Source organism: Manis pentadactyla, chromosome 3 (genome assembly GCF_030020395.1).
Source record: "Manis pentadactyla isolate mManPen7 chromosome 3, mManPen7.hap1, whole genome shotgun sequence".
NCBI classification, from domain to species: Eukaryota; Metazoa; Chordata; class Mammalia; order Pholidota; family Manidae; genus Manis; species Manis pentadactyla.
Genome location: NC_080021.1, coordinates 213,806,679 through 213,833,912, shown reverse-complemented (window position 1 = coordinate 213,833,912; position 27,234 = coordinate 213,806,679). Strand labels below are relative to the sequence as shown.

The following is a 27,234-nucleotide window of genomic DNA, read 5'->3' as shown; positions in this document are numbered from 1 at the left end:
TCATTTAATAAACAGCTGCTGAGCACAAGTGGGGGATATAGGTACTGGGCCAGTTGCTTAATCTGAGATGTGGGGTCCCTGCTCTCATAGCGCTTACAGGGCAGCAGGAAACCATGAAGTACACGGGGCTTCACAGGAACAGTACTGTGTGAGCAGAGCCCACCTGTGCACAGCAAATCTGTAAATTGTAAAAAGCCTCTTTTTATTCCTTTATAAGTAGCATATGTAATCTTCAGGTGTGAGTGCCCACGCAGAGCCTAGGACATCTGTCACAGCTCAAGACCCACCACTCAGAAAGCTGGGAACTGCTACGAAAAGATGATTCCTGCAGAGTGTAATGTCTGCACATCTGTTCTCTCCCTTCCCACCTTCCAGGGACCTTGGCTTCTCCTTTCACATAAGGTCAGACTGGAGGCCTTTCCAGCTCAGAGTATAACTTGCCCACAGACCTATGCATGCCTGACCACAAAGTGTTCAACAGAAACTGATTTAAGGACAAAAAAAGTCATCAGACAACATTGACTTCCTGCAGATTTTACTTCTTTGGAGGAATCCCTCCAAAGTCTGTCTCTGCAGGCTCTCAAAGCTTCCCCACTGAGATGCACAAGATGTGTCTTCACCTACACCCAGGCCCAGAAGGGAGGCATGCTAACAGAGTGGGTGCTTCTGAACAGCCCCCTCAGTGGCAAGAATCCCAGAAAACACCCAGGTCATTCTGACCCTTGTTACTTAGTGTAGTCCTTGGACCCAAGCTGGTCAGAAATGCAGACTCAGGCCCCGCCCCAGCCCTGATAAAACAGAATCATCATTTTAACAAGATCCTCTGAGGATTCATATACACACTGAAATTTGAGAAGCATTGATTCTAGACCTTGGATCTCAAACCTAGCTACACATCAAAATCACCTGGATTTTTTTTCTAATTTATTTTATTATGAAATATTTTAAGACACAGAGAAACAAAGAATAATGTAACAAACATTATAGATAGACTTGAAACCCCTGTGTAACTCTCTTTGATCCCATTTTCATCTCTCCTTCCCCTGAAACAACCACTAAGCAATTTGGTTTATACTTCCTGCTCACATTTTTATATTTGCATTATGCACTTATTCACAAGCATTATACATTTGCTTAGCATGTTTTAAAGTTTTACCCAAGTGAATACATACTGTACCATGCCTATCTTCAGAAACCTAACTTTTTGGTCGAACAACTTGTTTTTGAGATTTGTACATGTTGGTACCTGTAGCTCTAATTCATTCACTCACCCTGCTCCCTAGTACCTGCTGGATCAACACCCCACTGTTCTCCTTTCTCCTACTGGGGACAGTTCAGTTATTTCCAATTTTTAAACAATGCTGCAATGAACATCCTTTTACATCTCTCCATGAACACAAGTGCAATGGTATGCCCAGATAGGGCCATATGTGCACTTTTTCCCTTACATACTATCACATTTGCTTTCCAAAGTGAGCATACCAATTTACTCCCCCATCTGCAGTGTGTGAGCTCTATTTGCTCTACATCCTAGTCAACACTTAGTGTTGTCAGAAAATTGGTTTTTGCCAGTCTGAAGGATATGAAATGGTGTCTCACTGAGGTGTGGCTTCAATTTGAATTTCCCTGATAACACATGAGCTTGAACATCTTTTCCTATGCGTATTGGCCACTGGGCTACTTGTTCCAAATCCATTGCCCGCTCCCTTTTTGCGGGTTATTGGTCTTTTTCTAATTGATTTGTAGGAATTATTTGTATGTTCTGAATACCATTTCTTTCTTGCTTAACAAATTACAGATGTCTTCTTCCAGACAGTGGTTTTACTTTTGAAAATTTGCTGATATCTTGTGTCACGCACAAACTTAAAAATTCTAATATGGACATTTTCAATCTTTTCCTTCATGGACTGTTTTTCTGACTTAAGAAATCCTTCACCACTCACCACCACAATGTCATGAAGAGAGTAGAGTCTCCTACTGCTCCCTGCACAAGTTTTAAGGTTTGCTTAATACATTTTCATGTAAATATATAAATGCCCAGTTCCCCTGCCAAATCTCCTTGATCAGAATCTTCACGGGTGGGAACGAAGCACCTGTATTTTTACCTGAAATAAATTCCAAACATGATTCTGAGAAACGCTGACAGACCCGCTTCCTACCCCCCCTGGATGCCTGTGGAAGGAATCTCCTTCACAATATCGCAGAAATCTTATTTCTCCCTCGTTGGCTCATCCTTTCTCTTTCTTTTCCCAATCTAAGTGCTCTTTAAGGTGTGACCTTTGAAAGATTTAGCCTCTTTTATAGCATCAATATTACTGACAAGCCTCAGATTCACACCTCTGGGCTGAATTCACGCTCAGCTGTCTTTCCTAATGCTCCCAGAAGAGCCAGCCCCTGGCAGAGTTTTTCCAAAACTCACCCGATAACTTGGCTTCCCACCTGTCAGATCGTGACGTTTTCACCATGACTATTTTACCTTTCACTTCGGCCCTTCCAAGCTCTCCGATCAGTCACTGCACACCCTGGGCACCCATCTCCCATAGGCAGCCAGCCCAGCCCCTCAGCCTCCCAGGTCCTCAGTGTTCGATACTCAGATTCCAGCAATAGCCTCATCAGTCCTCTTGCCTCCTTATCGCAGAATCTTAGGATGGGAGAGACTTCCAGAAGCCTCCAAGGCCAGAGACTTAAGGGCCATCTGGTGTCCAGCCTGTGATCTGTGATTGTGCTTTCTCTACTAGATACTTGAAGAAGAGCTATCCCGTCTACTTATATACTCTAGTAATAGGAACAGTATGCCCCCAAGGCTCTCCATTCTTCCTGTTACACAGGTTTTTTTCTGTGTTGAACTGCAATCCATCACACCTTAATTCCCACCAGCTGGTCCTTCATCTTCAGCCTTTCGTTTTTCTTAACTTCTTTACCATCACCCATCCTCATCCACCAGCCACCGTCCAGTCTGGGCCACTCTCCCCTCCCTCCCAGCCCTCCAGCAACACTGCCTTTCCACCTTTTCCTTCAACTTGCTGAGCATCTTCCAATCTTAGGACCTGGAATGCTCTCTGCAAACTCTTTCTTCTTCCTGATCCACCCCCTACTTCGAGGCTTGAAGTTACAAAGAGGGTATTGGGTTAACATCTGCCTCCCCTACTAGAATGTGAGCTTCACAATGGCAGGTTCTCTGCTGGTTTTGTTCAATACAAAATCCTTAGCACCTTACATGATATCTCTACCTGGCAAGGACTTAGCTCTTAGTGGGGTTTTATTGAATGATGGATGGATGATGGATGGATGAATGTCAGCCAGCCAACCCTCTGGTGCCATATAAAGTAAGATCACTTCTACAGGAAAGCCATTCAAATATCGGAGGACAGTCATCAGGTCCCCTAAGGTTTTTCTTTCGGGGGTACTGGGAGTAACACGGGAGGGTGAGGTGAGCCATACTGTGTAGGTACCTAGAGAAGGGGCAGGGAAAACATACCTCATAATTTTCTCTAGGGTCAGGCCTGGAGAGACAGCCCCATGCGCTCACAATTCCACCATTGGCTGATGCTGGAAATGAGCTGCATTAGACAGAATATTCATAAAATTTGTTTTTGAGTCAGACAGAAAAATACTGTAAATGCTATCTCAGGTTAACCTCCAAAAATTCATTTCAGAGGTTAATACAATGTCGGTAACATAAGCAAACAAATGCTGTGGGAGCCATCACAACAACTGTGACATCATTCACTGGCTATCAGCTCACGATGAATCTTATAGTTCCTACGACTAGTGATTGGTGTCTTTCAACAAATGATAATACAATTAAGTGCAATTGATTGACACTGTAACATCAAAAAAAGTGTTAAACCCATCCAACTGCATACTTAAGATCTTTGCATTATATTGCATGTAAATTACAACACAATAAAGAATTCTTAAAAATATCAGAGGAAATATAGAAGTCTAATTCCAAAGTTAAATAAAATAATATCTGTATGTTTAGAGAAATTATATGTTTGTGGTGTTGCCTATTTACTTAGCACTGTTTAACCCACCAATCAATAATTTACTGCCTGACCTTAGGCAAGAAACAGCTCCTTTGTGGGCCCTTGGTTCTACAACTGTAAAATGGGGCTCTATTCATGAATTATTCAGCAAATACTGATAACTATGGTACCTTCCTCATAGGGATGTTGGATTTAATGAGAAAATACCTATGAGCACTTGGTACAATAGCTATTTGAACAAAGGTTGTACATCCACGCCTCTCATTAAGAAGATGTGTGTGTGCCTAAAGAATAACACGAAGAAGAAAAAAAATCTCTTTCTGGAAAGCTAGGGACAAGCCTGAATCTTCCATAATCTAGAATTCTCTCACTTTGGGAATATAGCTGTGAGGGAGAAAACCTTTTTCTCTACACACTTAGGTTCTGTAACTGGGGCTTGTGAATTACACTGAGAAAAGAAAGACTAACAGGAGAAAAGGCATACAGATTTTAATTTTAATTTTACATTTGCAAGAGCACCACAGAGAAGAAGACCCAAAGATCCAGTTAGACTCAGGGGCTTTTATACCACTTTAACAAAGGGTGACAAATTGTGGGAAAGTGGCTAGACAAAAGAAAATGAGTTCTGGGCTTCTAGGCGAGGTAAATCATGGTGAGGTAAATCCAAGGGGGAACCTAATGGTAGATGAGGGTTATTTAGTAAGGTTTGTTTATGCAAAGTCATGTCTGTGCCTTCTCTGTCCCTAGTGAGAAGGGCTGTTCTCCTCCTCTTGGCACAGGAGAGGAGAGGGGGCAGCTTTACCAAGGGAAATTTATGACCTGCTTTTAGGCAGATGAGGGAGGGCAGAGAGTTCTTCCTGTGTCTGCTGTTCTCAATTGCCTTCAGTTTAAAATAATCCTTATGCCCAAGTGGCATATTTCAGGGTGCCATATTCTCATCCCCTTCATAACAATGCAAATATGTGAAAAATACTTAAGTCTCAAACAAAAATGAATGTTCATGGAACTGACTGAATTTACCTTGAGTAAGCTAGGAGGGGGGGAAGGCCCCGGTTATGCTCTCAACGATCTCTGTATTGTCTTCTAATTTTTTGGACCAATGTAAATCCATGCTTGTCTGTGCTCAGATTTCCTCTAGGCACATTTGGACCATGCAGTGGAAGAAAAGCAGCTTATTCTGTGCTTTTAAGTTCAAACGATATTTTTGCAAGGTTTTCTAAAATGTTTATTGCACTAAGCTACCCTGATTCTGAGATAGTCTAAGAAAATGAGACTATGAGACCAGGGGCAAGGGAGACCGGGGAGGGAAGTGGGCAAACAAAACAGAATAATACATAAAGCCAACTTACAGAAATTTAGGAAGCCAAAGGGTCTTAACTAATAACATTTATTACACAGGAAGTGATGAGAAAACAACCAGCCTGCTTCCAAGGCCAAAATGGGATTTAGAAAAGTGAGTGTTGGCTAAGATGAATTTAGGACAGGGCAGCCTGAACTATTGCCTTTTGCTTCTTGAAAGCAATGATTAAAAAGAGTAATGCTATCTAGTCACTATTTATAGTGTGTCTTTATGGTGTTCTGTGCTGCACCTGGAGATGAGGTGAGCACCAAAAATGGGTTGCTGGCCCTTGAGGACTATAAAATTTGAAAGAATAGAAAACTCGAATAGTCAAAGGAATACACTTCTTAGTAATGGCATAACCGCCTTGAGGAGAAATGATTGCTTTTAGCAATTATTCCTCCAGGGGATGCTGAGCTCAGCGGTGAATAGGGAACATGTGGCTTCTGGTTCAAAAGTGAGACCACGCTCCTTCGAGTTCTTAGAGCACATGGAATAGCAGCCCAATGTTTAACTCCATGTCCTCCTCGAACGGGGAAGGCCCACATTCCTCTCCCTTCAATTCAGGCCACACCCTCCCTGGGGACCTCACCCCCATCCCCGTGCCTTCAAATATTACCCCTAAGCTAATGACTCCCCAAACCAAATCTCCACCTTGGATGTCTCTCTCTAACTGCAAACTCAGACTTCCAACTGTGGGGTGCAGTCCGTGGACACCCAGCAGCCCCCAGCACAGAGCATTTCCACATCATACCCACTCCCACTCCTGCCTTTGGGTCTCACTCAGCAGAGCCCCCATCTTCTCCCTAGTCACTCAAAGTCACCTGCCATGTCTTCTCATATCCAACATCTAGCCAGCGGCAAGGTCCTGTTACTGCTCCCTACACAGTCGTCACTTTTGGAAGTGGTATGTTTGTATCTGTGTGTTTGTATTTCATTCTTTGAAGAAATACACACTCACTTAGTTCAAAACTCAGTCTAAGAGGTCATTCAGAGAGTCTCCTTGTCTCCTGTCTCCCAGTCCCCACTGGCAACCTGCATTATCCTTTGTGTATCTCCCAGAGATGCTGTATGCATTTACAAAGAAAGAGAAATATATATTCCTTTCCCCCTGCCTTTTTTAAAATTACACACATGGCAGCATACTATACACCATTCTATTCTTTGTTTTTAATTTTTGATCTTGATCTTTCCAAATCAGTACCAAAAAAGCTCCCATATCCTTTCTTGTGGCCACATAGTATTCCATTGAGTAGATGTACCAGGTTTTAGTTAACCCATTCCCTAGGTAAATGGTCCTCAGTCCTTTGCTACTGCTAATCATGCTGCAGCGGATAGCCTGGGATATGCCGCCCTGCGCCTGAGGACGTGTCAGGTCCTGTGATGTCTTTTGGTCCCTAGTCCTTTCTCTCCCCTCCATCTCCACTTTCTCTGCTTTAGCTCGGACCTTCATCACTGCACAAGCCTCCTCACTGCCATCTCTGCTCTATTCCCTTGGCTTACACAACAAATACTCAGCGAGCACTTTCTACGTGGCAGACGCTTCACTAAGACAGGGAAGAATGAGAGAATAAAACCAACTAAACCAAACCTAACCAAAACCCAAAACCTCCTAACCAGACCCATACACATCCTTGCCTTGTCTCACAACTGCTGGAACTTTGGCAGTTTATCAATAAATCCAACTACTCCCTTCTCTGTGTTTGGAATCAGTTAAGAATTAGTGGCAGGAGTCAAGCAAAGATGGAAATCAAAATAGCAATTTCCTTGCTGTCAATGTCCTTGGCAAACGAAGCACAGCCCGACAGCCAAACGGGCTTCCTGCTACTTTCTCCCAAGTGTGGACCTCGGAGCAGCCTTCTCGTGGGAAAGAGTAGACTCTTGCCTGGCTGGTTGCCAGGAGAATTGCTGTCTCATGATTGTCAAGCTCCAACAAGGGAGACGGAGGCCCATGGGCCTCCACACTAATATCTAGAACTAGACTCAGGTGTGTTTCTCCACATGGAGTCAAGGAGGAGCTAATACAGGCTCAGCGGGCAACCAGATCCCAGAAGCTAGTGAGGAAAGCGGGAGGGGACAAGTCAGCTGCCCAACCCGGGCATGTGCCCTCAGAGAGGAAGTTTCTTCATGGAAACATGAGGACAGGGGAACAGGATTTCCCCCAACAGTACACCAAAAGCTTACTTTGCAGCACTGCATTTTAAAACTAAGTGGCCCTTCTCTCGGGAGCAAACTAGGTCTTTCAAGACGTTTGGAAACTATTTAAAATGTCTTAAGTATGGAAATTGCCTAATATTTGTATAATGCCTTGAAGACAAATTCTTCAATATATGGCAACTTTCCTCAAGAGTTCAAAAAGTAAACCGCTGCTATTTCAAAAAGCAAATCATTAGAAATTAACTCTGCATTACACTTCTTAAGAAATCCAACTTTTTGGTAGCATATTATAATTAATCACAGGAAGGTCTGGTAGGAAAAAAGAATTAGCAGATAATTCAGAGGGGAATAAAAATGTTTCAAACTTTCTTCTCTCCTCTCGTGGTTGACATCCTTTTAAGGCAGAATGGCCGTGAATAACCATTCACGCTTTCCATTGTTTTTTTCCCTAATGTATTGAGCTAAAATACATCTGTGAAGACATTTTACCTCATTGGGGGGGGGATAACAGCCCTGAACCAGGTCAGGAGGTACAAGAGAAGGGCACCGACTGCTGCCACCTGCTGTCTGCCCTCCCTTCCCACCTGGAACCGCACTCTCAACGGTGCTCCAGGTTTCTCAATCATCAAACTCAGGTGTCAGGGTTTAGTTCGATCCACAACTTCTCTGTCGCATTTTGCACATTAAGCCAGATCCCCAGGTGTCACCATAGGGACTCTAATTAAATAGGTTCCATGACCCGTATATTTGAAAAAAACTTCCAAAGTTATTTTTGTGATCAGTCACAGACCGCTCTACTTCATGAGGCTCTTCCACTGTTCAAATCCTCTTCTACCTCCTGACCATTCCTTTTCTTCTCCAAGGCTGTTCCGCTCACCAGCGCAAGCAAGACCCATGCCCTTTTCCCCTGCAGACCAGGAATGGACACGGGACGCAGACTGGCAACTAGAGCCCTTCCCCAGGGTTCTTCTAACAGGGGAGGGTTTTCCTCTCACGTTGCGATGCTGTCAGAGTGCACCCCGCGCTGCCTGAGATCACACCGCCTGCTGCCTGGTGAAAGCTCATGGACAGTAGGAGGCAGTGAGGCCGACAGGCAGAGGCAAGCAGGGCTGAGATGGGGGGATGTGAGCCTTTGGATCTGGTCACCTCTCAGCCAGATTCGTTTCTCTCCTTGGTCAGTTACAGGAACATCCGCATTCTTCTTTTGGCTACGCTAACCTGAGCTGGGTTTCTGTCACTTACAACCAACAAGAAGTCGCTCCCTAGTCCGTCTCTTAATTGGTTTCCTGGCCTCGTCTCTGCACAGCTGTGAAATGAACATTTCTAAAACAGAACTCAACCATCACTTGCTGGTCTCAAAAGCCATTCAGAGTCTCCCAGTGTCCCACAGACTAAGTACAACATCCTCTATAACATGTCTCCCAGTTTGACTTCCCGGACTTCCCACTAATTCACCACACAAGAGGCAAGCCAAGATCTGGCCATCAAGAATATTCTCCTCCCTGATCACTGCCTATTAAGACCTACTCAAGAAAAAGAGAAGGAAAGAAGGTTCTACTCCTTTTTCAAGGTCCATTTCACATTTTCTTAAGAGTTTCCTAAGTACCTCCTGCCCCTGAAGATGTAATTGTACCTCTCTTCAGTCCTGACGGCATTTATCCAGTGATCTTTGTCTTTACTCTATCTTGGATTTTGTGCTCTCTCATTTCTTAGCCATCCTATTAATGGCAAGACTAACTATTAAGTTGCCTGAGTCAAAACTCTGAGGGTCACTTACCCACCCACCCGTACATTTACCATTCCAATCACCCACTTCAATATTTCTTAAATCAACCCCATTATTCTTACCATTCATCAGAACTCTAATATTTCTTACCTAGTGACTCTAATAGGTCTCCTTGCCACCAGTCTTATTCTACTGTATTCTAGCTGCTCAATGACACCAGTTATCTTTCCAATAAGTAAATATGATTATGCTATGCCCCAGCCTAGACAGTCAAGAACAAACTTCTTAGCAAACTCCTCCTTGTCCCCAGTGACTTGGCTTCTGTCTACTTTCCCAGACTCATTACCCCACCCCCAACTCCCCAAGAACAGTCTGGCAAACCAGACTGTTCATGGTACTCAACACAGGGTGCATTAACGGTCTTCTTTGCACATATGGTCTCTTCTGGGGAGCCCCTTCCCCCTGCCCCCCACCACCTCCGACCTCCTTCCAGCTCCCATCCTTCAAGTATTCCCTCCATTGAGAAATCTACTTGCACTGCCCTAGGTAACAGCACTTCCATTAACTCCCCACTTAATATAGAAGGAGATGCTTTTATGCATCCCCATTGCCTAGACAAGGCATGGCAGAGCACACAGGTGCTCAGTAAATTGTTTAATAAATATCAGAAGCCATTTCTGGCCTAGAGTTGGTCTTTGTGTTACCACCGTACTTAGCATAAAGCCCAATTTTGTGCTTGGTCAACTTTACTGGTGCCCAGTAAGATAATGTTATATTCTCCACATGATGCATATACTTCACGTATATATTCCCATGTTTAAAGATGCTCTGTGGACCCCGGTATCCCGTAAACACTTTGCTACTGATTGCATGGCTGAACACACCGATGGTGGGAGATGTGTGTTCCTAGGGGCTAGACAGGCCTAGGTTCAAATACCCGCTCTGTCACTTACAAGCTATGTGCCCTGGATGAGTCTCTTAACCCTTCTGGACCTCAGCTTCCTTTCTGTAAAATGCTACCTCATCGGATTTTCCTTAAGACTAAATGAGAAAATGCATTTAGAATGTTTGTACAAGTATCTGGTACACAGGTAATCAATCAATAGTTGTTGAATGAATGAGTTCATGAATGAGCTGTTGCCCACAGACTTGCAGCTGTTCTTAAAGACAGATATTTTTAGCTAGTTTTCCAGTGAACGCGACATCTGGCTTCTGGTACGGTCAGTTACCTGTCCCGCTCCTGAGGGACTCTGCGTCTGGGGTCCAGGTCTTGGGCGGAGCCCGCCAGCACCCCGCCCGCCTTATTCTTACCACCCCCATTCAGATTATTCACCAATAGGGCCTGGAAGGCACCCATTGGACAGCTTCCGCTGCGCCTCATAGGCTCTGTCGCGACCCTACCCGCCCCTTCGCCGCGTCATCCGCGCACTGCACTGTGGGGCTTGTAGTCTATAAAAGAGGCGGTGCCTGCCGGACCTCCGAGGTGACTGACTCCCGCCTGGAGCTGGAGAGGACCGAGAGCGGTTTCTCTCGCCCCACCCTTGGTGGATGGAGCCCTATCTTTCTTGCAGCTCCCCGGGCCTCCCAGGATGCTTGTTTACCAGCGGCCTGCAAGGAAAATTCTGCTCCAATAATTCAGTATTTACTTATATTTTAGATTTCAGTTTCAGATTCAATTCTTAAATTCTTCGTAAGGGGCCACTTATGGAAGGTATGGTGGTAGCTCTGAAAAGCAAGCAGTGACTCAGGGCTTTCCCTAGTTTCCCTGAAGAATTCTTCTCTGAAGAATGCAAGTGCATAACTTCGCAGTCATGAATTTCTCTAAACGATGTGAACCTTGTATATTCCAAAAGTTATGGTCATAAAAGCTATCAATGGCTCCCCCATTGCCTAAGACATAAAGTTCATACCCCTTAGCTAGGCATATAAGGTGCTTCGTAACTATTTTGTATTTGTTTATGTGTGATTACATTTTTGTAATGGTTTCTCACCATTTGCTGCATGTATGAATCACCTGGGGGAGCTTCATGAACTATGGTACTTGTGTCCACCCCAGACCTCGGAATCTTGAAAGGATGATTCAGGCTTCCATGCTTTGAAAGCCCTCGGTGTAATTATGTGTAGCCAGGGCTGAGAACCACTGGTTTCATGCCTGTCAGCATCGCTGGAACACACTTTCGTGGATCCAAAGCTTTGCTTTATAAAGTGGTGTTCTTCCCCAGCTCCTGCCTGGCTGATGCTCACCCTGTAAGGCTGTCCTTCCCTGCCCTCCAGCAGACCACCTACCCCCAACAGTACTTTACACATGCCTCTTTTCTAGCTGCACTGGAGTTATCTGGTTACTTGTCTGTCCCCTACAGAGGCTGTGAGTTCTGGAGGGCAAGTATCCTGAAGAATTCTCTTTCATGTACCTTAGAGCCACTGAATCAGACTCTCCGGAGTGGACCTCAGGCATAAGTTGTTTAAGCCCCACAGGTGATTCCGATCCATGCCCGTAGCTAGGAATTCTCTTCACAAAAGCACTGGTACAGTGAGCACTGATAAGTATTTGCTGCCTTCAATTGATGAAGCACCTGGCTTGTTTTTAAGTCAGACATTCTTGTACCTAGTTGCCTTTGATTCCTCTGGAGAACTAGGCACCACCGTCTTACATTATCTTTTTCATTCACTTACTTATTCATTCATCCAACAAATATCATCGTACACCATAACAAAGCCCTGGGAACTCAGGGGTAATCCCCAGGAAAACACAGTGACTACCCTAAGGTCCTTGGAGTCTGTTAACATATCAGCTATAGCAGTTCCCATTATCACTTCTTCTGAATAATACTGGGATGTTTTTCCCATCTAGATACCATTTGATATTCAAGGGTAAGGGAAGTGTTTTACTCTCTAATATCCCCAGTATGTTGCTGGCACACAGAAGGCATTCTGTAATCTACTGAATCAAGGTAACATGTTTCATAGCAGTTATTACAACCTGTTATGATATTGCTGGGATTGTTTGATTAATGGCTATCTGTCCCACGAGCTGTAAATCCCCTACAGACAGGAACTGAATCTATTTTGCTCACTATGCCTGACACAGTGCCTGGCCAGGGTGGGTGCTCAATGACTATTGCTAAGCAAATCAATAATATATGAGTAAGACATCATTAAGAAGAGAAATGAAATCTCCCAACCAAACACTGAGGCCTGCAAGGAATATTCTGCTCTGAAAACTCAGCATTTACTTAAATTTTACCACTCCCCTCTCCCTCCTTATTCTCCCCAAAAAGGTAAAAGGTCTTTTCTCCCTGAGCATCTCAAGCTAGAGTGAGCATGAGCCCAAACAGACGATGCTTCTTCTACTTACTTACAGGTTGACCTGGGACTCTACTTCAGGGTCTTTGGCTGGCCATGTCTGAAGGGGCTGGATGCCAAAGGACAGAGACGACTTTGCTTTCCATAGAAGGGTTTGTGCCATCTGACTCCCACAGGACCCCTTCGTCAGCGGATCCATCAGCGGGCCTGGAGGCTGAAGCACTGAACTGAAGCAGAAGGAGTTGGGAAAGGAACTAAGAACAGAGAAGCGCCGTGGCCGGCCAATCACTGCTTATTTTGGTGCTCCTGCTGAGGGGCCAGCCCACTAGTGAGTTAGGATCAGGGGAAGCCAAGGCCCTTCCAGGACGCAGGTGCCCCACCAGGACTGCCCCATGCCCTTTCCACACTGAGCCATGACCGGGCACACTGCCGGAGAGAAAGGCACGGCCCTGGAACCACCCAAGTCCCATCACGGCCCTCAGCAACGAGTGAAATCATCGCACGGTCAAGTCAGTGGGTTTAAGGTAAAAGGGGGACCACTGAGCATTTAAACCACCACAAACTTAGTCAGAAAAAGGCTGACCGACTAAAAACCATTCATTCAGCGAGGGAAGCTACGTCTAGAGTACTTCTGGAGAATAGCTAGTGGTGGGACCTCGCGGCCACCACTGTGTTAGTCCCAGAGTGTTTGTTTTCTCTCATTTCAAATTAATATATGCAAGAAAAGTCATAAAAGGGACCTACTGGCAACAACACTGTAGATAAAACGGACCAAACCCACATTTCAAGAGTAACGGCATACAGTATGTGAGAGGTAAATGCCTGTTGAATTAATAAATCAATTGTTCATAAATAAATTGGGAACCACGCTCCTGAAAGCTGCCTGCTCCTTTCTCTTAGGACTCAGTGAGGAAGGTGGGAAAGGGCTGCTTTGCTAGGGAAATGTGGCCATCCCTGCTTCTTCTGATGGGAATTATTTTTTGGGCCAACTGGCAGCGTTCTTCTCTCACCTCTACTTAAAGTGACAGACAAATAACCAAACAAAATCCAATTACTTGGAAATAGGAAAATGAAAAGGAAAAGTAATCTGAGATAACTTTGGTCAAAAGGGACTCTTTATACTGTCTTCTTAAGACCGACAAAGCAAAAGCCAACAGCTTAGTGGTTCGGGGCAAGTATTATCAACAAGGAAGAGGCGTCTGCGATAGGGGAGCACCACCCTCCTCCTGCTGTAGGTCAGATGCCAAGAGAAGAGGCTCCATACGGCTGGGTATTTGGAGCCAGACAGGCACTGGCCGCTCCCGAGCCGCTGCGGTAGTACCCATTAGGCTACAGGCATGTTGGAAAAGAAAAAAAGGCACTCTTACCAGGTCCCCCCTGGCATTCCTCCTTTATAAGTGACGACCCAGCTCCCCCCGTGGCCTTTCCTGGGCCTGAGAAGCTACATGCTGCATACCTGCCGCAGACCTTAGATAAGCTTAGCCTGGGCTGGCTTTAGGCCACTGATCTTGGCAGCAACCAGATAGACATCAAAGGCTCAAGCCTTCCACATCCAACAAATGGCAAGACGCTGAGGTTCTGGCATGTTACTGGTTCTTGTTCTTTCCTCAGTGGGACCCCAAGGCCTCCGAAACCCAGGGTCCCTAGAGTTTATGGCTGCCCTAGCAATAAACAAACAAATCACAAAGCAGGGCTTCAATCCGAGATTCCTTTTCTTTCTTTCTTTTTTGTTTTTGCTTCTGAACCCCCTAGATTTTTTAAATTACAAAAACAACACTTGTAGGCAAAAAAAAAAATTACGAAGAAAGTGCTCCTAAGAGAAGCTGATAATCGAATGCATGAAGCGGGACAGGGATGCGAGGTTTCATCTGCAGGCACAGTTCTGGGGAGGGGCGGCTCCTGCTCGAGGGAAGCTGGAAGCTGGGCTGCCCAACGCGGCGGCCACTCACACGCGACGGCTGAGCGACTGAAGCACAGGCAAAGTGAGACGTGGAAGTGTAAGATACACCTTGGATTTTGAGGACTGCGTACAGACGAAGAATGGAGAACATGTCATTAATCATTTTGATACTGATTACCTGTTGCAGATGGATAAAATTCTAATAATATTGTAATTAATTTTAATGTGGCTACTAGAAAATGTAAAATCACAAATGTAGCTCACTTAATATTTTGGGCAGTGCTGCTCGAGGTAGATGAAGCCTCAGAGTTGTCCCACCTGAGACCAGGCACGAGGCCGTGGAGTGGGGTGGGGGGTGTAAACACCCAGGGGCGTGGGGGCTCTCTGCACACGTGGGCAAAGCAGCCACAGGGGAGCGAGGGTGGCCATCCCAAGACGAGGCAGGGCTGGTGTGGGTGTTGAGCAAAAGCATACTGTGCAGGGGAGGAGACAAGACCCCAGAGATGGTGAGGGGCTCTGACAGCGTCCACACCCCCACCTCCACTCCCTCTCCCCTTCCAATTTCTAGAACGCCATTCTCGAGCCATCTGCAGCCCTCTGTGTGACATATATATGTAGACTACATGATGTTCTGTAACTGGCTTTTCCACCTAAACCACTCTCAAGACATCTTTGTATATCAGTAAATACAGGCACATCCTTAATATGAATATTACAGAATGCGATAGCCTTACGTATTGCTTACATCCTATCTTCCAGTTCATTTTAATCTTTACAATATTAAGATTATGTCATTGTCTTTGCATGTTATTTTCTGGCCCTTTCATCTTTAAAATTTTACTTAAAAACACTTAAATGCTAGTTCTTTCAAGCCTTTCCTGCCATTTAATGTTATCTTTTTGCCACTACTTTACCCTTAGAGTTTCTGAGTTCTTCTTTTATACTTTCATCTAATTCTTTAGCTTCATTTTCGAACTTCCGATTCTGTCTCATCACTGTGAATTCTAATTCTTTTCTTCATTTCTGTTATTTTTTCTGATAACGTCCTAATTTTAAAAATGTATGTTCCTCTTAATCTTCTGGCATATTTTCTCTTTACTGTCTCACTATTCAGCAGCTGAAGAACTTGGAAAGATGGCAAAGTAAGTGCTCATGTGCATAATTCCTCAGGACCTGTGCTCATAAGCAAAAACAGCCCAATAAATAGAAGAAAACTTACTGAAACAAGAGAATGGCCAAACTCCCTGCTGTAACTCTGCAGATCTGCTGTCTCCAACAAAGCGTGAGTGCTGACAGTGATCACGGAGTTCTACCTATCTTATGCAGTACAAGGGAATGAGCGAGAATGTTCTAAAGGCCCGACAACACCCCATTTAGAGGATGAGGACTGGAAGCATGGGCAGGACTGAGCAGCAGCTGTTTCTTCTTTTTTCTGGCCACCACTCCAGGTTTCTAGCAAGAAGCAGTAGCTGATCTGAGGAAAGGCCCAAGCAGAGAAGGAAAAGCATATCTTAGGAGCCGTTTGAACCTGTGGAAGGATATTAAGCAGAAGTACATGTGAACCCATCAAAAGAAGGCCCATGACCCAGGCCCTCTTTGGAGGAGGCTGCTTGCCTTGATGTCAGGGGAAAGCTGGAAATTCATGGGAAGTCCTGCCGTTGGGTCACATACGCCACAGGCACAGGCGACGTGCCTTTGGGAGGGAGAGCCCGCAGAGACAGTCAGGAGGGGCAGCCCGTGCCCACTGCCTCTGCGCCCTTCCCACTTTTCAAGAAGCGCCGATGCCAGACCGCCAGCTCAGGCTCCGAGAGATCAGATTCGGCATTGCTCAGATGAACAGGGAGGGAGTCAGGATCGATCTACCCATTCTTAGTGGGAGAACACAGACCGGGACAGAACTGCTTCAATTCAGAGATGAACATGCAGGAACACAAAAAAGGACTTGCAAAAGGCAGGCGAAGAGTAAAGATCAGAAGATGTTTAACAAGGATCAGATGAAAAATCTAAGAGCTTTGTTTTCTCGAGAAAAGGAGAGAATAAGAACTCTCTCAAAACAAAAGATCAAATAATACAACGGACAGACTTGGCACGGCTCTGTGGTGAGACTCCCAGGGTGTGGCAGGAACATGGCTGATTCCCAGTGTGAGGTACTTTCCCGGGGGAAAAGGGCCTGAAGGAGAGGAAATGGGGGTGTTTGAGGGTGCTTCCTGGTAGGGAGCTCCCGCCTGTGTGTGGATTTTTACTGGACTGAAGACAGCTCTCAGAAGCACACAGTTTACAGCTCTCTCCTGTTAGGTTGGGACTCCCAGGCCCCTGGTGTGCCTTGCGTGTTGCACTGGGAGAAAGGGAGTAAAGAGAAATGGGGTCTGCTTCACACTCAGCCCTCTGCTGATGGCCACGAGGAGGAGACAGCAGTCACTGAGAACTTGCGGTGGTGGCCATGGCCAGGCCTGCCCAGGCCCAGTGACACAAGCCGAGACAGACCACGGAAGAGCACGAGACCACAAGAGCTGTTTTACCTGGCAGGTGGGCCTCTGGATGCAACAAAGGGCAATGAGGTCTCAGTTCTGGCTCTTTCCTCCAGGCCCACCTCCCCTGTGGTGCAGGCTGCATGGCTCACTACGTGTCGGCCCCAGTTTCACGAGGAACATGAGAAGCTTCTCAGAGCTACATTCTTGGTCTTGCACATTATTCCTTGCTCCGATTATTGGCTGAAAACAACCTTAAATCAAGCACAAATTGTCTTTGTAGCCTATCTTCAAAGCAAGATCAGCTTTTGGGTCTGAGCTGGCTCAGTCGCCCAGGGAGCAATAGCCCCCATAGAACTGGGGGCAGCGGGAAGACAAGGTCCCCAAGCGACACTGCCCTTCCCGCCAACAGTCACTCCCCATCTGGGGGTCCTTCCTCCACGGCACTCAGCATGGAGTCGCCCTAAGTGCTAGGAAGCACTTAATTCCCGGTACCACATGGCCTGCCTTCCCCCACTAGAACGGAAGCTCCAGGAGAGTGGGGTCCCCCTCTGTCTCATCCACAGTGTATCCCCTGGTGGCTAGCACACAGAAGTGCTCAATAAACATGTGTTGAATGCAGAAGTGACTGTATGAATGCCAAAAACAGAGGCAAATATTCACTTGGAATAGGGAGACCATGTCAGGCTGTTTGGGCCTTTCTTGAATGAGGTCGCGGGTGGCTTCGGTCAGACTGCCCTGGGACCTGTTCTAGTTCTCTGCCGGTCTCTGCTGGGCAGCTGCTTTGTGAGGGCTGTGACAAGCACAGAGAGCAAAGATGTCCACCTGCAGAACATCCTTCCATCCAGGCCTGATGTGTGGTGCTGACACCAGGGAACACTTACTGGCAGCCCTTCTGAAGACACTTCAGTCTGGTCATAAAACACAAGACAGGCATTTATGTCCTAACTTGCTCTTGTGCTAATACTGTGGAGTCACTGACACTTCCAGTTAGAAAGTCCACTTCAAGACTGGCGTGCTGGGTCTGCAGCAGGTGCGGCGTACAGGCACCTGCACGAGTGTGCTGCCGACTTTTGGTCACTGTATCTGATTTATTTTTGCTGTGATTGAAGAAAGATGCTGTTTGTGGCAGATACTGTGGCATGACTTGCTCAGTGCCCCTTTGGGCCCATTTCCATGTGCAAAAGTTGGAAAGCTCAACTGTGACGTCTAGCCTCCTTTGCAGTTTAGAGTTCTGGACCTGGTTTAGATCCCACAGGTCAGATGCCTTCGTGAGACTCCGATCTGGCCCGGAGCCAGGCAGGTGAAGCGCGAAGATACAGGGCATCCTTGTGCTTTTGTCGACCATGACAGAGCTCGATCCTAGGGCTCTCGGAAGCAGCAGTGGCAGGCTTTGGCACAAGACAGAGCTGGTTGTGTGGTTCTGCAGTCGGTTAAGGTGGCAGCTGCCTCCTGATGGATCGGCTTCTCAGGAAGTGGCGGCTTTCCTGACCACGGCCGAGCGCAGTGGTTCTGGGCCCTCAGAGTTGTTCCTGGGAGCTCAGACTAGACTCGGCTATCCAGCCCGCACAACTGTGTAAGCACTTAATTCCCTGTATCACGATTCCATCTCCTTCTGCTTATACCAGGTAGAGCGGATACTGTGGCCTGCAGCCACTTACTGACCTACAGGCCTTTTACAGGGATGTCTGGCAGACTGGACTTTGAGCTTAGCAGTTCGTATGACACAGTTCACGAGGGCACAATTTTCTTCTGGTGGGTGCAGTGCTACACACTCCAGTGGGGAGACGGTGTACTTTTATGGGAACACATAGGTATGTTGCCTTTGAGACTAAAAGGGGGCTTACTCAAAGCACTAAGCATTTCTGCTCAAAGAGCAAAGAGGGGCTGAAGGGCAGCCAGCAGCAGAGCACACCAGTTGCAAGGTCCTGAGGTCACTGCTGCACTGGGGCAGTGGCTGTGCTGTCACATCGCTGACTAGCTCAACACTGTCCTCTTTTCAAGTGTGCCACCCAAACCTGCTGTGCCCAAAGGGGTGCTGAAAACGAGAAAGAGCTGAGAACACTAGTGTAACCTACAGATGCTTTACCATCTCCAGTAATAAAAATTCTACTGCATCTTGCAGTGAGCGCGCTAGCTTGGGGACACTGGCTCCTGGAATGTGCTTGCAGGCACTGAGGCCACTCTGTTTTACCATCCCTCATCCTCGCTGTGACTGCAGGTCTAGCCCGCGGCCATCACAGAGTGGGCCTAATTCGTTTTCCTTTTCCAGACGACCTCCTTTCAGATGTAGGGAGGCACATATGATATGCTTTGTGAATTTCCTCTTTTTCAAGTAAAACCCACCTACCCGCTCCTGAAATCTTTTCTCTTTACTCCATCGTTCCCATCAGATAAAAACATTTTTATAAAACAACAGCAAAACCTCCAAACCAAAACCAAATAAAATAAACAATTTTTCACCTCACATCCCCTCCACTCCTGCTGAGCGCTGACCATATTCATAGTTTGCCCCCCTCTCCTTTCATTATCCCTTGAGGCAGGATTGGCGGCACCCTCAACCTTGCTATTTATTCCAAAGAAACAGCTCGGGTCAAAGGCCACCGATGATCCACATGATGCTAAACCCAATGATAATTCTTAGGCATTCATTCTATTGGCCTATCAGCAACATTTGACACAGAAAACCATTCCTGCTTTCCTGTTTTTTAAAACTGTTTATTGATATTAATTTCCCCCAAATGAAAAAATTTAAATTACATGAAATATCCATGATATAAGGATTTCACAGTTAAGTCTCAAAGTCCAACTTTTACTGGGAAATTTCCATGAACATAGTCATCCTTCCTAATAGAGCTTATATATATATTCCCTTTTCCTAAAGTCTCCTGGTATCCCTTTTTCCCCCCACAAATTTTTACCTTTCCCTATTTGGCTGTGATTCATAGTCACACTAAAAAACAAAACAAAAACCCTGTTACATTCTTTCAGCCATTTCCTACCTGAAACCCCTATCTGTACTGGCCAGGAAGGTAGCCACCAACCACATGTGGCTGTTGAGCCCTTAAGATGTGTCTCGTCTGCATTGAGATGCTGTTTAAATGTAAAATACACACCAGATTTCAAAGACAATACCAAAAAAAAAGTACACTATCTTAATTATTTTTAATACTGATTACATGTTAACATAATATTTTGGCTATACAGAGTTAAATAAACTATTAAAATGAATTCAACCTGTTTCTTTGTACTTTTAAAAAGATGGCTAACTAGAAAACATGAAATTCCATACATAATTCTATATACTTGCTATTATGAGAAGCAGCCACCTATTTCTTTTCACTTAACTTATGTGAACAGCCGCCTAGGTATTTTCCTAAGTCAGAAATACAGATTGGCAGCGATCTTTTGAACAGACTATTCATACTGTACTGATACACCCCTGATGCATTTTTAAAAAAGCTTTTACAAGCAATCCTACAGTGAACAGGCTTCTACATATAGCACCCGGGAGAGTCACACACCATTGTTGACTCGTATTTGCTTACTGTCCTCTAACCCTAACTCCAGAGACAATCAGTCTTGTGGCTCATCTTTTCCCACGCCTCTGCCCTTGCAAGCTGCTCTAGGATTTTCTTCTTTCCCTGGGAGACCAGCCATGCACTGCACAGATCAGCTCTCTTACAACTTTCCTGCAGCATTGTTTGTCAGGCTTCCTCGCTGTTCAGCTCTTCAGCTCTGGAAACCAGACATCAAACATAATTTCTCTTATTAACCTTCCAAAGAAAAGCTAATTTGACTATTGTCTTCCTCCAAGAAAGGAAGCTGGTTTGTATTAACTTAAACTCTTAGTGAATAATAATAGTTGTTTTTTTTCCTTCTCTTATGAGAACAGACATAATATGAAAATTAATTTTCTTCTCTTGGCCCTCAAAGCCCATTATGTCAGCCCAATAAAAAACAGCTCTTCATACTTCATAGTCTTTCCCAGGAAGACTGCTGCTTTTCCAAAAGAAAATTGACAGCAGCAGAGTTCTTTGTGATTCAGTATGTACGCGCCTGACCCAAACCAAAAGAATAAGGAGAATAAGGACATAATACAGAGGAATGAAGACCATGAAAACAGCTCACATTAAAATACCTGTCTGCAAAACTACCTGGGGGAAAAAAATCTCCTGGAAAAAAAGAAAACCAAAGTCTAAGAATCTAAGAGTCAGGAGAATCATAAGGAAGAAGAAAGGAAGACACCCAGTACATGAGTAACTGTTTGGTTCGGACCCTGTCTTGGCCTGGAAAGCCATAGTCAGGAACAAGAAAGCATTTGTCTTGGAACAAATTTCTTCTCACAAGGTATGGTTATATGCACTGCTAAGAAGGAAGCCACACGTTGGAAGCAGTATCTGGGAAAGCAGAAGATCTGTTTTCCATTTGTAATTCAAACCCTTGTCTACGTAGGGCTCTGCACCCACTGTGGTTAAACTTACTAAGCATAATGTAACCCCTCAACTAAATCAGTCGTTTACAACAAGAACCAAAATATACAGAAGCCCCAATTCTGTGACTGGGGTGGCATCTGGGTATCTGGTAGTTTGAAACCTTCCCAGATGTGACAGCCCTTCCTTTTCTTGGGCCAAGCCAATATTCATTCCCCCTCTTCTGGCAATAGCACTGTGATTTTCCAAGACACATCACTACCTCTTAGTCTCTATGGATGGAAGTAATCTAACCCCTAAGTTCTGGATTGGGGACATGACCCAGGGCCAGCCACTTGGCATGTTTTACCCCTTTTGAGCCAAAATGACTGGTTCAGGGATAAACATCAAACCTGTGATCCAATGAGAGTTGTGCCTGGGACCTGCTCTACAGTCACTGAGAAAGAGGCACTCTCTTTTTGCTGGGATTGCACACTGGTATTTAGTAAGCCTGGAATAGCTAACTTCCTTTGCCTCCAGGAGGAAAGACCTGGAGAATAAAGCCAACCCAGAAAATGAAGAAAGACTACAGATGACATTATTTGAGCACCTGGATCTCTCCTTCCCCAAAGCTTGGTGTACCCAGGCATTTTGCAATGGCAAGAACCAATAATTCTCCTTTTCTTGTCATTCATAGCCTTTGATAATCTTTTACAAGTGGGCAGCCAGGAGTAGGAACCACTTGGCCACTGAGTCTACACCCACAATCCAAGCCATCGCAGGCATTGCTACTGCAAGTGGCTGTGAAGGCAGCCCCATGAGTAATGGGTGGCAAGTCTAATGAGGCGAGCTTTGGCTCCGCTATTAGGGAAAGATAATAGAGCTGCCCATAATGAAAAGGCTTGCAGTAGTGGGCTTCCTGACTTTAGACGTAATAAGCAAACATTGTGTAACTAGCTGCAAAGGTTGAATGAAAGATTTCTGCATTATCTTAGAGAAGTGGATTTCAAAATATGTCCCGGGGCCAGCAGTATTGGCATTACTTGTGAGCTTGTTAGAAATACAATTCTGAGACCTGCCCTGACCTAGTGAATTAGAATCTCTTGGGGGTGGGGCCCAGGAAACGGTTTTAAGAAGCCCTCCTGGTGATTTTCATATAGTTCAGGTTTGTGAACCACTGTATGAGACTAGAGAGCTCTGGTTCTCAGTTTCCTGAGCCCCTGTCCAGAGATTCTGATTGAGTACATTTGGGGCTGGGCTTGAGATTCTGCCTTTCTAACAAGTGCCCAGGTAACGCTGACGGGGCCAGTGCAGGGGCCACAGCTGCAGAACCACTGTCTGAGAGGCTGACCTAAGTGGTGTTTACAGTTCCATTTACTGATGAGATTCTTGAATCTGTAGGATTTGCCTTATAAATTCAATCCTACTATGTAACCCTTTAAGGCTGTGGCTCACATGAGGTTCAGTTCCATGAAGTATTGCAGCCAAAATGGCACGGCTCAGCAATAGAGGAGTAATTTAAAATAATTCAGGTTCATTAACTGTATTTCCATGAAGTGATTAACTGATCACCATAAAGTCACAAAAAGTATCAGATCTATTTCTCAAAATACAGCTAAGAGCAATCTCCTTCACAGAAAGTGAGTGTTTCTGTGCTTCTTACTTCTAAACACCCCCAGAAGTTTTTTTTTTCAGCCAGTCCTAACCAGTGCCCGTGTACCTACTGTCCTTCTCTTCAATCCCTCTTGTCCTAAATCTGCAGTTCAAACATGCAAAAGAGCAAGGCAGGACCTTGCTTTGAGGGCGGGGGAGGAGGAACAATTGAATGGGCAAAGCTAGAATTTTAACGAGGAAAGGGAAGGGAAAGGTTGAGGACCTTCACATAAATGTTAATCATTTCTGTCCATAACAGTTGCCATTTAGTAATGCTTTGTGCCAGACACTGTTTTTAGCACTTTGCATAAATTAGTTCATCTAAAGCTCACATCAGCACTGTGAGATAGGTGCTACTTCATTTTACAAATGAGTTAAGCAAGTCCCAGAGGGGCTAAGCAATTTGTCCACAGCCACACGCAAGTGAAAGGACAGAAACTTGACCCCAGGTCTGTCTTGCTCTGATGCTCTGACGCCCTTGTTCTTGAACACTGTAACCCGGGTGGACCTTCCTACAAAGAGAGGACAAACACGTCTAGGGAAAATGCAACAGCTAAGTGTCTTTCTTGTCCCCTGACCTCTGGGGTTTCCCAGATAGTCTTTTTCACCGCCACCTGCCTGGATGCCTACTGCCTGGGCCACCCCTTGCTCCTTTACACTCACTATGTGCTGTGTCTGCCTGTCAGTTACCAGAGCGGACACAGGACATTTAGTAAAGACAGCTGCCATCCTGAAAGTCATGTCCTTTTCCCTGATGTCAAGATGATTGAGTAACCCGATGACAGAGAAAAGATGGTTAAACCAGATTCCAAAAGGCAGTGGCATTTAAACTGGACACTGTAGGAAAGGGGAAGTAAATGAAGACTTTACAGTAAGGTAGGCTAAGTGGCAACATGCCCACAAATGAGCCTGAGGCTCTCACCCCTGAAGAGTTTTCTGAGCATCCACTCACCCCATCTCACTCTGGACTTTCTGGAACAATAGGTCTGGGGTTGGGACTCCCACACTTGCACAGTTAAGCTATTTCACAATTAATTCTTCTGTTGGCCCTCAAAGTCTCTTATGTCAGCCCAATACAAGACAGCTCTTAACAGTCTCACTTAAAAATGTGATGATTTCGATTGAGGGATTCAAGGGTCTTTTTTTAAAACGACAATCAATAACACTAGGAGAAATTGTAGATGAACCTTTATCTGTTTCAAGGTAAGGAATTCTTTTCTAATTAAGCATAAACTAGAGGGAAAAATAAATACGACAAAATTTTAAAAAAGATAACAAAAACTTTACCAGAAAACACCATAAAGATAGTGTTTCAAGGCAAATTACGAGCTGCAAAAATATTTTGCTACATATTTGACCCAAAAATGAATTCCCTCAATAAATAAGGGAATTATTCAATTCAATAAGGAAGAGACAAACATTTCAAAGGAAACATGGACAAAGTTTTTGCATATCTATTCCATTTGAAAAAGAAATACAAATTATATAAACATGAGAAAAATGTTTCACCTCATTACTAAAGAAAGAAATGCAAATGAAAACTTGGTATGACTTTGGCAAGTATTTATAAATGATAATGCTTAGCACTGAGGATGAGAAAAAACAGGCAAAAATATACGCCGTTGGGAGAGCTGTAAACAGTACAGCTTTCTGGTGGGCAATTTGGCCTTACGCTTCAAAAGCCTTTGAAATGTTCATTTTCTTGGATCCAATCATTTCCATCACTTCTGTGAATCTATCTTAAGGAAATGATTACTTCTCCATATTCAGATGAATGCGCATGGATTCAATGTGTCTGCAGTTAGAGTGAGAAACTGGTAATCAACTGCAGGAATGGTAATAAAGGATGGGTTAAATAAATTGTACTCCAGCAAACAAATTATTTTTATAATCAGAAACATGGTAACCATTTTTTTCTAAGGTTTGTATGATAATACCGTGGAGTGTTTTATATATATATATATATAAAAAAAACACCCTCCGGAGGCCAAGAAGACATGTCGTCTTTCATGTACAAGGTCACAAAGACAAAGGAGGGGGGGATGGTAGAAGTGAGAATTCAGAGGAAGAGAAACTTTTTCTAAACTAACACTGTTCAATATTGTAAACATTAGGCCTATGTGGCCATTTAAATATTAACTAACTACAGTTCAATAAAGTTCAAAGCTCAGTTCTTAGCTGCACTAGCCATATTTCAAGTGCTCAGTGGCCTGGCTTGCAGCGGTGGTGTCAGACAGCTGCCATCATCAGGGGCAGTCCTACCGGCCAGCGTGCATCTGAACAGTCCACCTCAGGCCTGGATCCAGCTTTTGGTACACACCCTTCTCAGCCTTCATGCTCCAGCGATGAGTGCAGGCACCAGGACAGAGACCATAGTTACCTAGTTCTCCCAGTCTAGTCGGGGAGCCAGACCATCCAGGTAATAACACACACACGGAATATGGAATAGCAGATGTATTTTTGATACAACACAGAGCCCAGCCTGGGGTTCAGGAAAGACTTCCCAGAGGAGAAGGGATAGGTGTTACCCAAAGAGTAAAGAAAAAACTAAGTAGAGAAAAGAGCACGGTATGAGTAAAGGCACAGATGAGAAAAAGCAGAGCATAAGGAAGAACTACCAGCTGGTCAGGAGTTGATTCCTTCAACAGACAGTAAATGTCTGTGATGCGCCAGGCCTGAGCCAGGCTCTGGGCACAGGGCAGTGAACAGAACAGCTACGGTCCTTGTCCTGGTGGTGCTTCTACTCTACCAGTGCTGCCGCAGCCCCCAGGGCAAGCCAAGGTGGGCTTCTGGGGATCCTGCTTGGGCTCTTTTGTATCCTAGCTGTTGATCCCTCTTGTCGGCCTCAGTGAGGGCTAGAGCCCCACCTCGGGTCCTTCTTCTTGTCGCCCAACCCCGTCGCCGTCACTGCTCTGCGGGATGGAGAGCTCCTGGGGGGAGGGGGTCTAGACAGCGTGGAGACGCAGGTGACACTATTGGTAAGACCCCCGCCTCCCGCCCAATCCCCAAGCGGCCAGCGAGGGATGCGGATTTGAGGTGGAAGAATAAGGCCAGAAGTGTGGAGGCCGCTGCCGGGAGTCACCTGGGAGGCCCGGCTCCGAAAATGGCAGGGCGGATTCCAGCGATGCTGGGGCGGGAGAGGCACTCCGAGAGACGCGGGAGCGCTCCGAGGGAACGAGTCCGGCAGGGCAGAGGCGCGCAAGGCGTGTCTGTGGGGCGAGCTTCCAGGGAGAAGGGGCCCAGCACCTCAGGAGAGGTCCCCAGGCCAAAGGCGGGGCCGGACACCCCCGGCAGGGCAGAGGCGCCGGCGGGCCGCAGGGGCTGGAGCGGCGGAGCGGTCGGGGCCCGCGGCGCTGGGATGGGCGGGGCCGGGAGGCAGCAGGTGTGCTGCACCTGCGGAGCGCGGCTGGGGAGGCTGGGGCTGGCCTGGGGCAACGCAGAGGGGCGCCCCGGGGGAGGGAGACCTCCCTTGGACGTCGGGGGGCTATTCCCCGACCTTGTCCTTGAGCGGTTACAAGAAGCGGCACCGCACATTCTCTACAGCCCGAAATCCGCCTGGGACAACGGCTTTGCTCGGGGCCTGCCTCAGGACCACCGCTCAGGGGCGTCTCGTCGGGTCTGGATGCCCGGCACTCGCTCGTTTCTTCTACGCGGCGAACCCCTCCCGCACCTGCCGCAGGGCGGCCCAGCGCCCCTCAGCCCCCGGCGTCTCGGCCCAGGCTGCTCGCCCGACCTGGGCAGCCCGCCCAGCGACCCCTTCCCGCGCCGCGGCCTCGCCGTCCTCGGTCTGCTCAGGCCGCCACCCCCCACGTGGCAGGGTCCCCGCCGCCGCCCGTCCCGGCCGCACCCCTCCCGGGCCGCGGTACCTGGGGCTCTCGAAGCTGCACCCCCTGCGCCGCAGCGCCGCCCTCTTCTGCCGCAGAAGCGCAGCGGCCGCCCCACCGGGCTCCGGCTCCATCGCCCCGGGCGGGGGCCGCGGGCTCGGGCGCGCTCGGGTGGGCTCGGGCTTCGGCGGGGCTCGGAGGGCCGCTCGGTTCGCAAGCCGCAGCCCAGGCCCCGCCCCGGCCGCCTGAGCAGGGCTCTGGCCCCGCCCCAGCCCCACCCCGAACTCCCGCCCAGCCCACTCGGTGTCCCCAGGAGAGGTCAAGGCCCCGCCCCCGCTCCACCCCCAGCCTCAGCCCGCCCACTCCGTGTGGCCAAGGCCACCCCACGCCCCACGCTGACCCCGCCCCGGGTTTCAGCCCGGCCCGCCCTGCGCCCCTCAGCCACGCCTCTCCCGCGACGGCG

At 46.6% G+C, this 27,234-nt stretch overlaps 1 protein-coding gene across 5 annotated transcripts in view; it reads right to left on the bottom strand.

The window, feature by feature from the left end:
• Nucleotides 1-27,005, bottom strand: part of GARNL3 (GTPase activating Rap/RanGAP domain like 3) — a 134,333-nt gene extending 107,328 nt beyond the window's left edge. For 3 of the 5 annotated variants that reach the window (XM_036913885.2, XM_036913886.2, XM_036913889.2), the window contains exons 1-2: nucleotides 26,814-27,005; nucleotides 12,571-12,741 (exon numbers count right to left, since the gene is read on the bottom strand). In XM_036913885.2, coding sequence (XP_036769780.2) covers nucleotides 12,571-12,741; nucleotides 26,814-26,905 — 263 coding nt within the window. In that variant the 5' untranslated portion in view covers nucleotides 26,906-27,005. The remainder of the gene's footprint in view (nucleotides 1-12,570; nucleotides 12,742-26,813) is intronic. The other 2 variants (XM_036913887.2, XM_057499051.1) reach the window with 2 other exon arrangements.
• Between the last annotated feature and the right edge of the window lie 229 nt (nucleotides 27,006-27,234).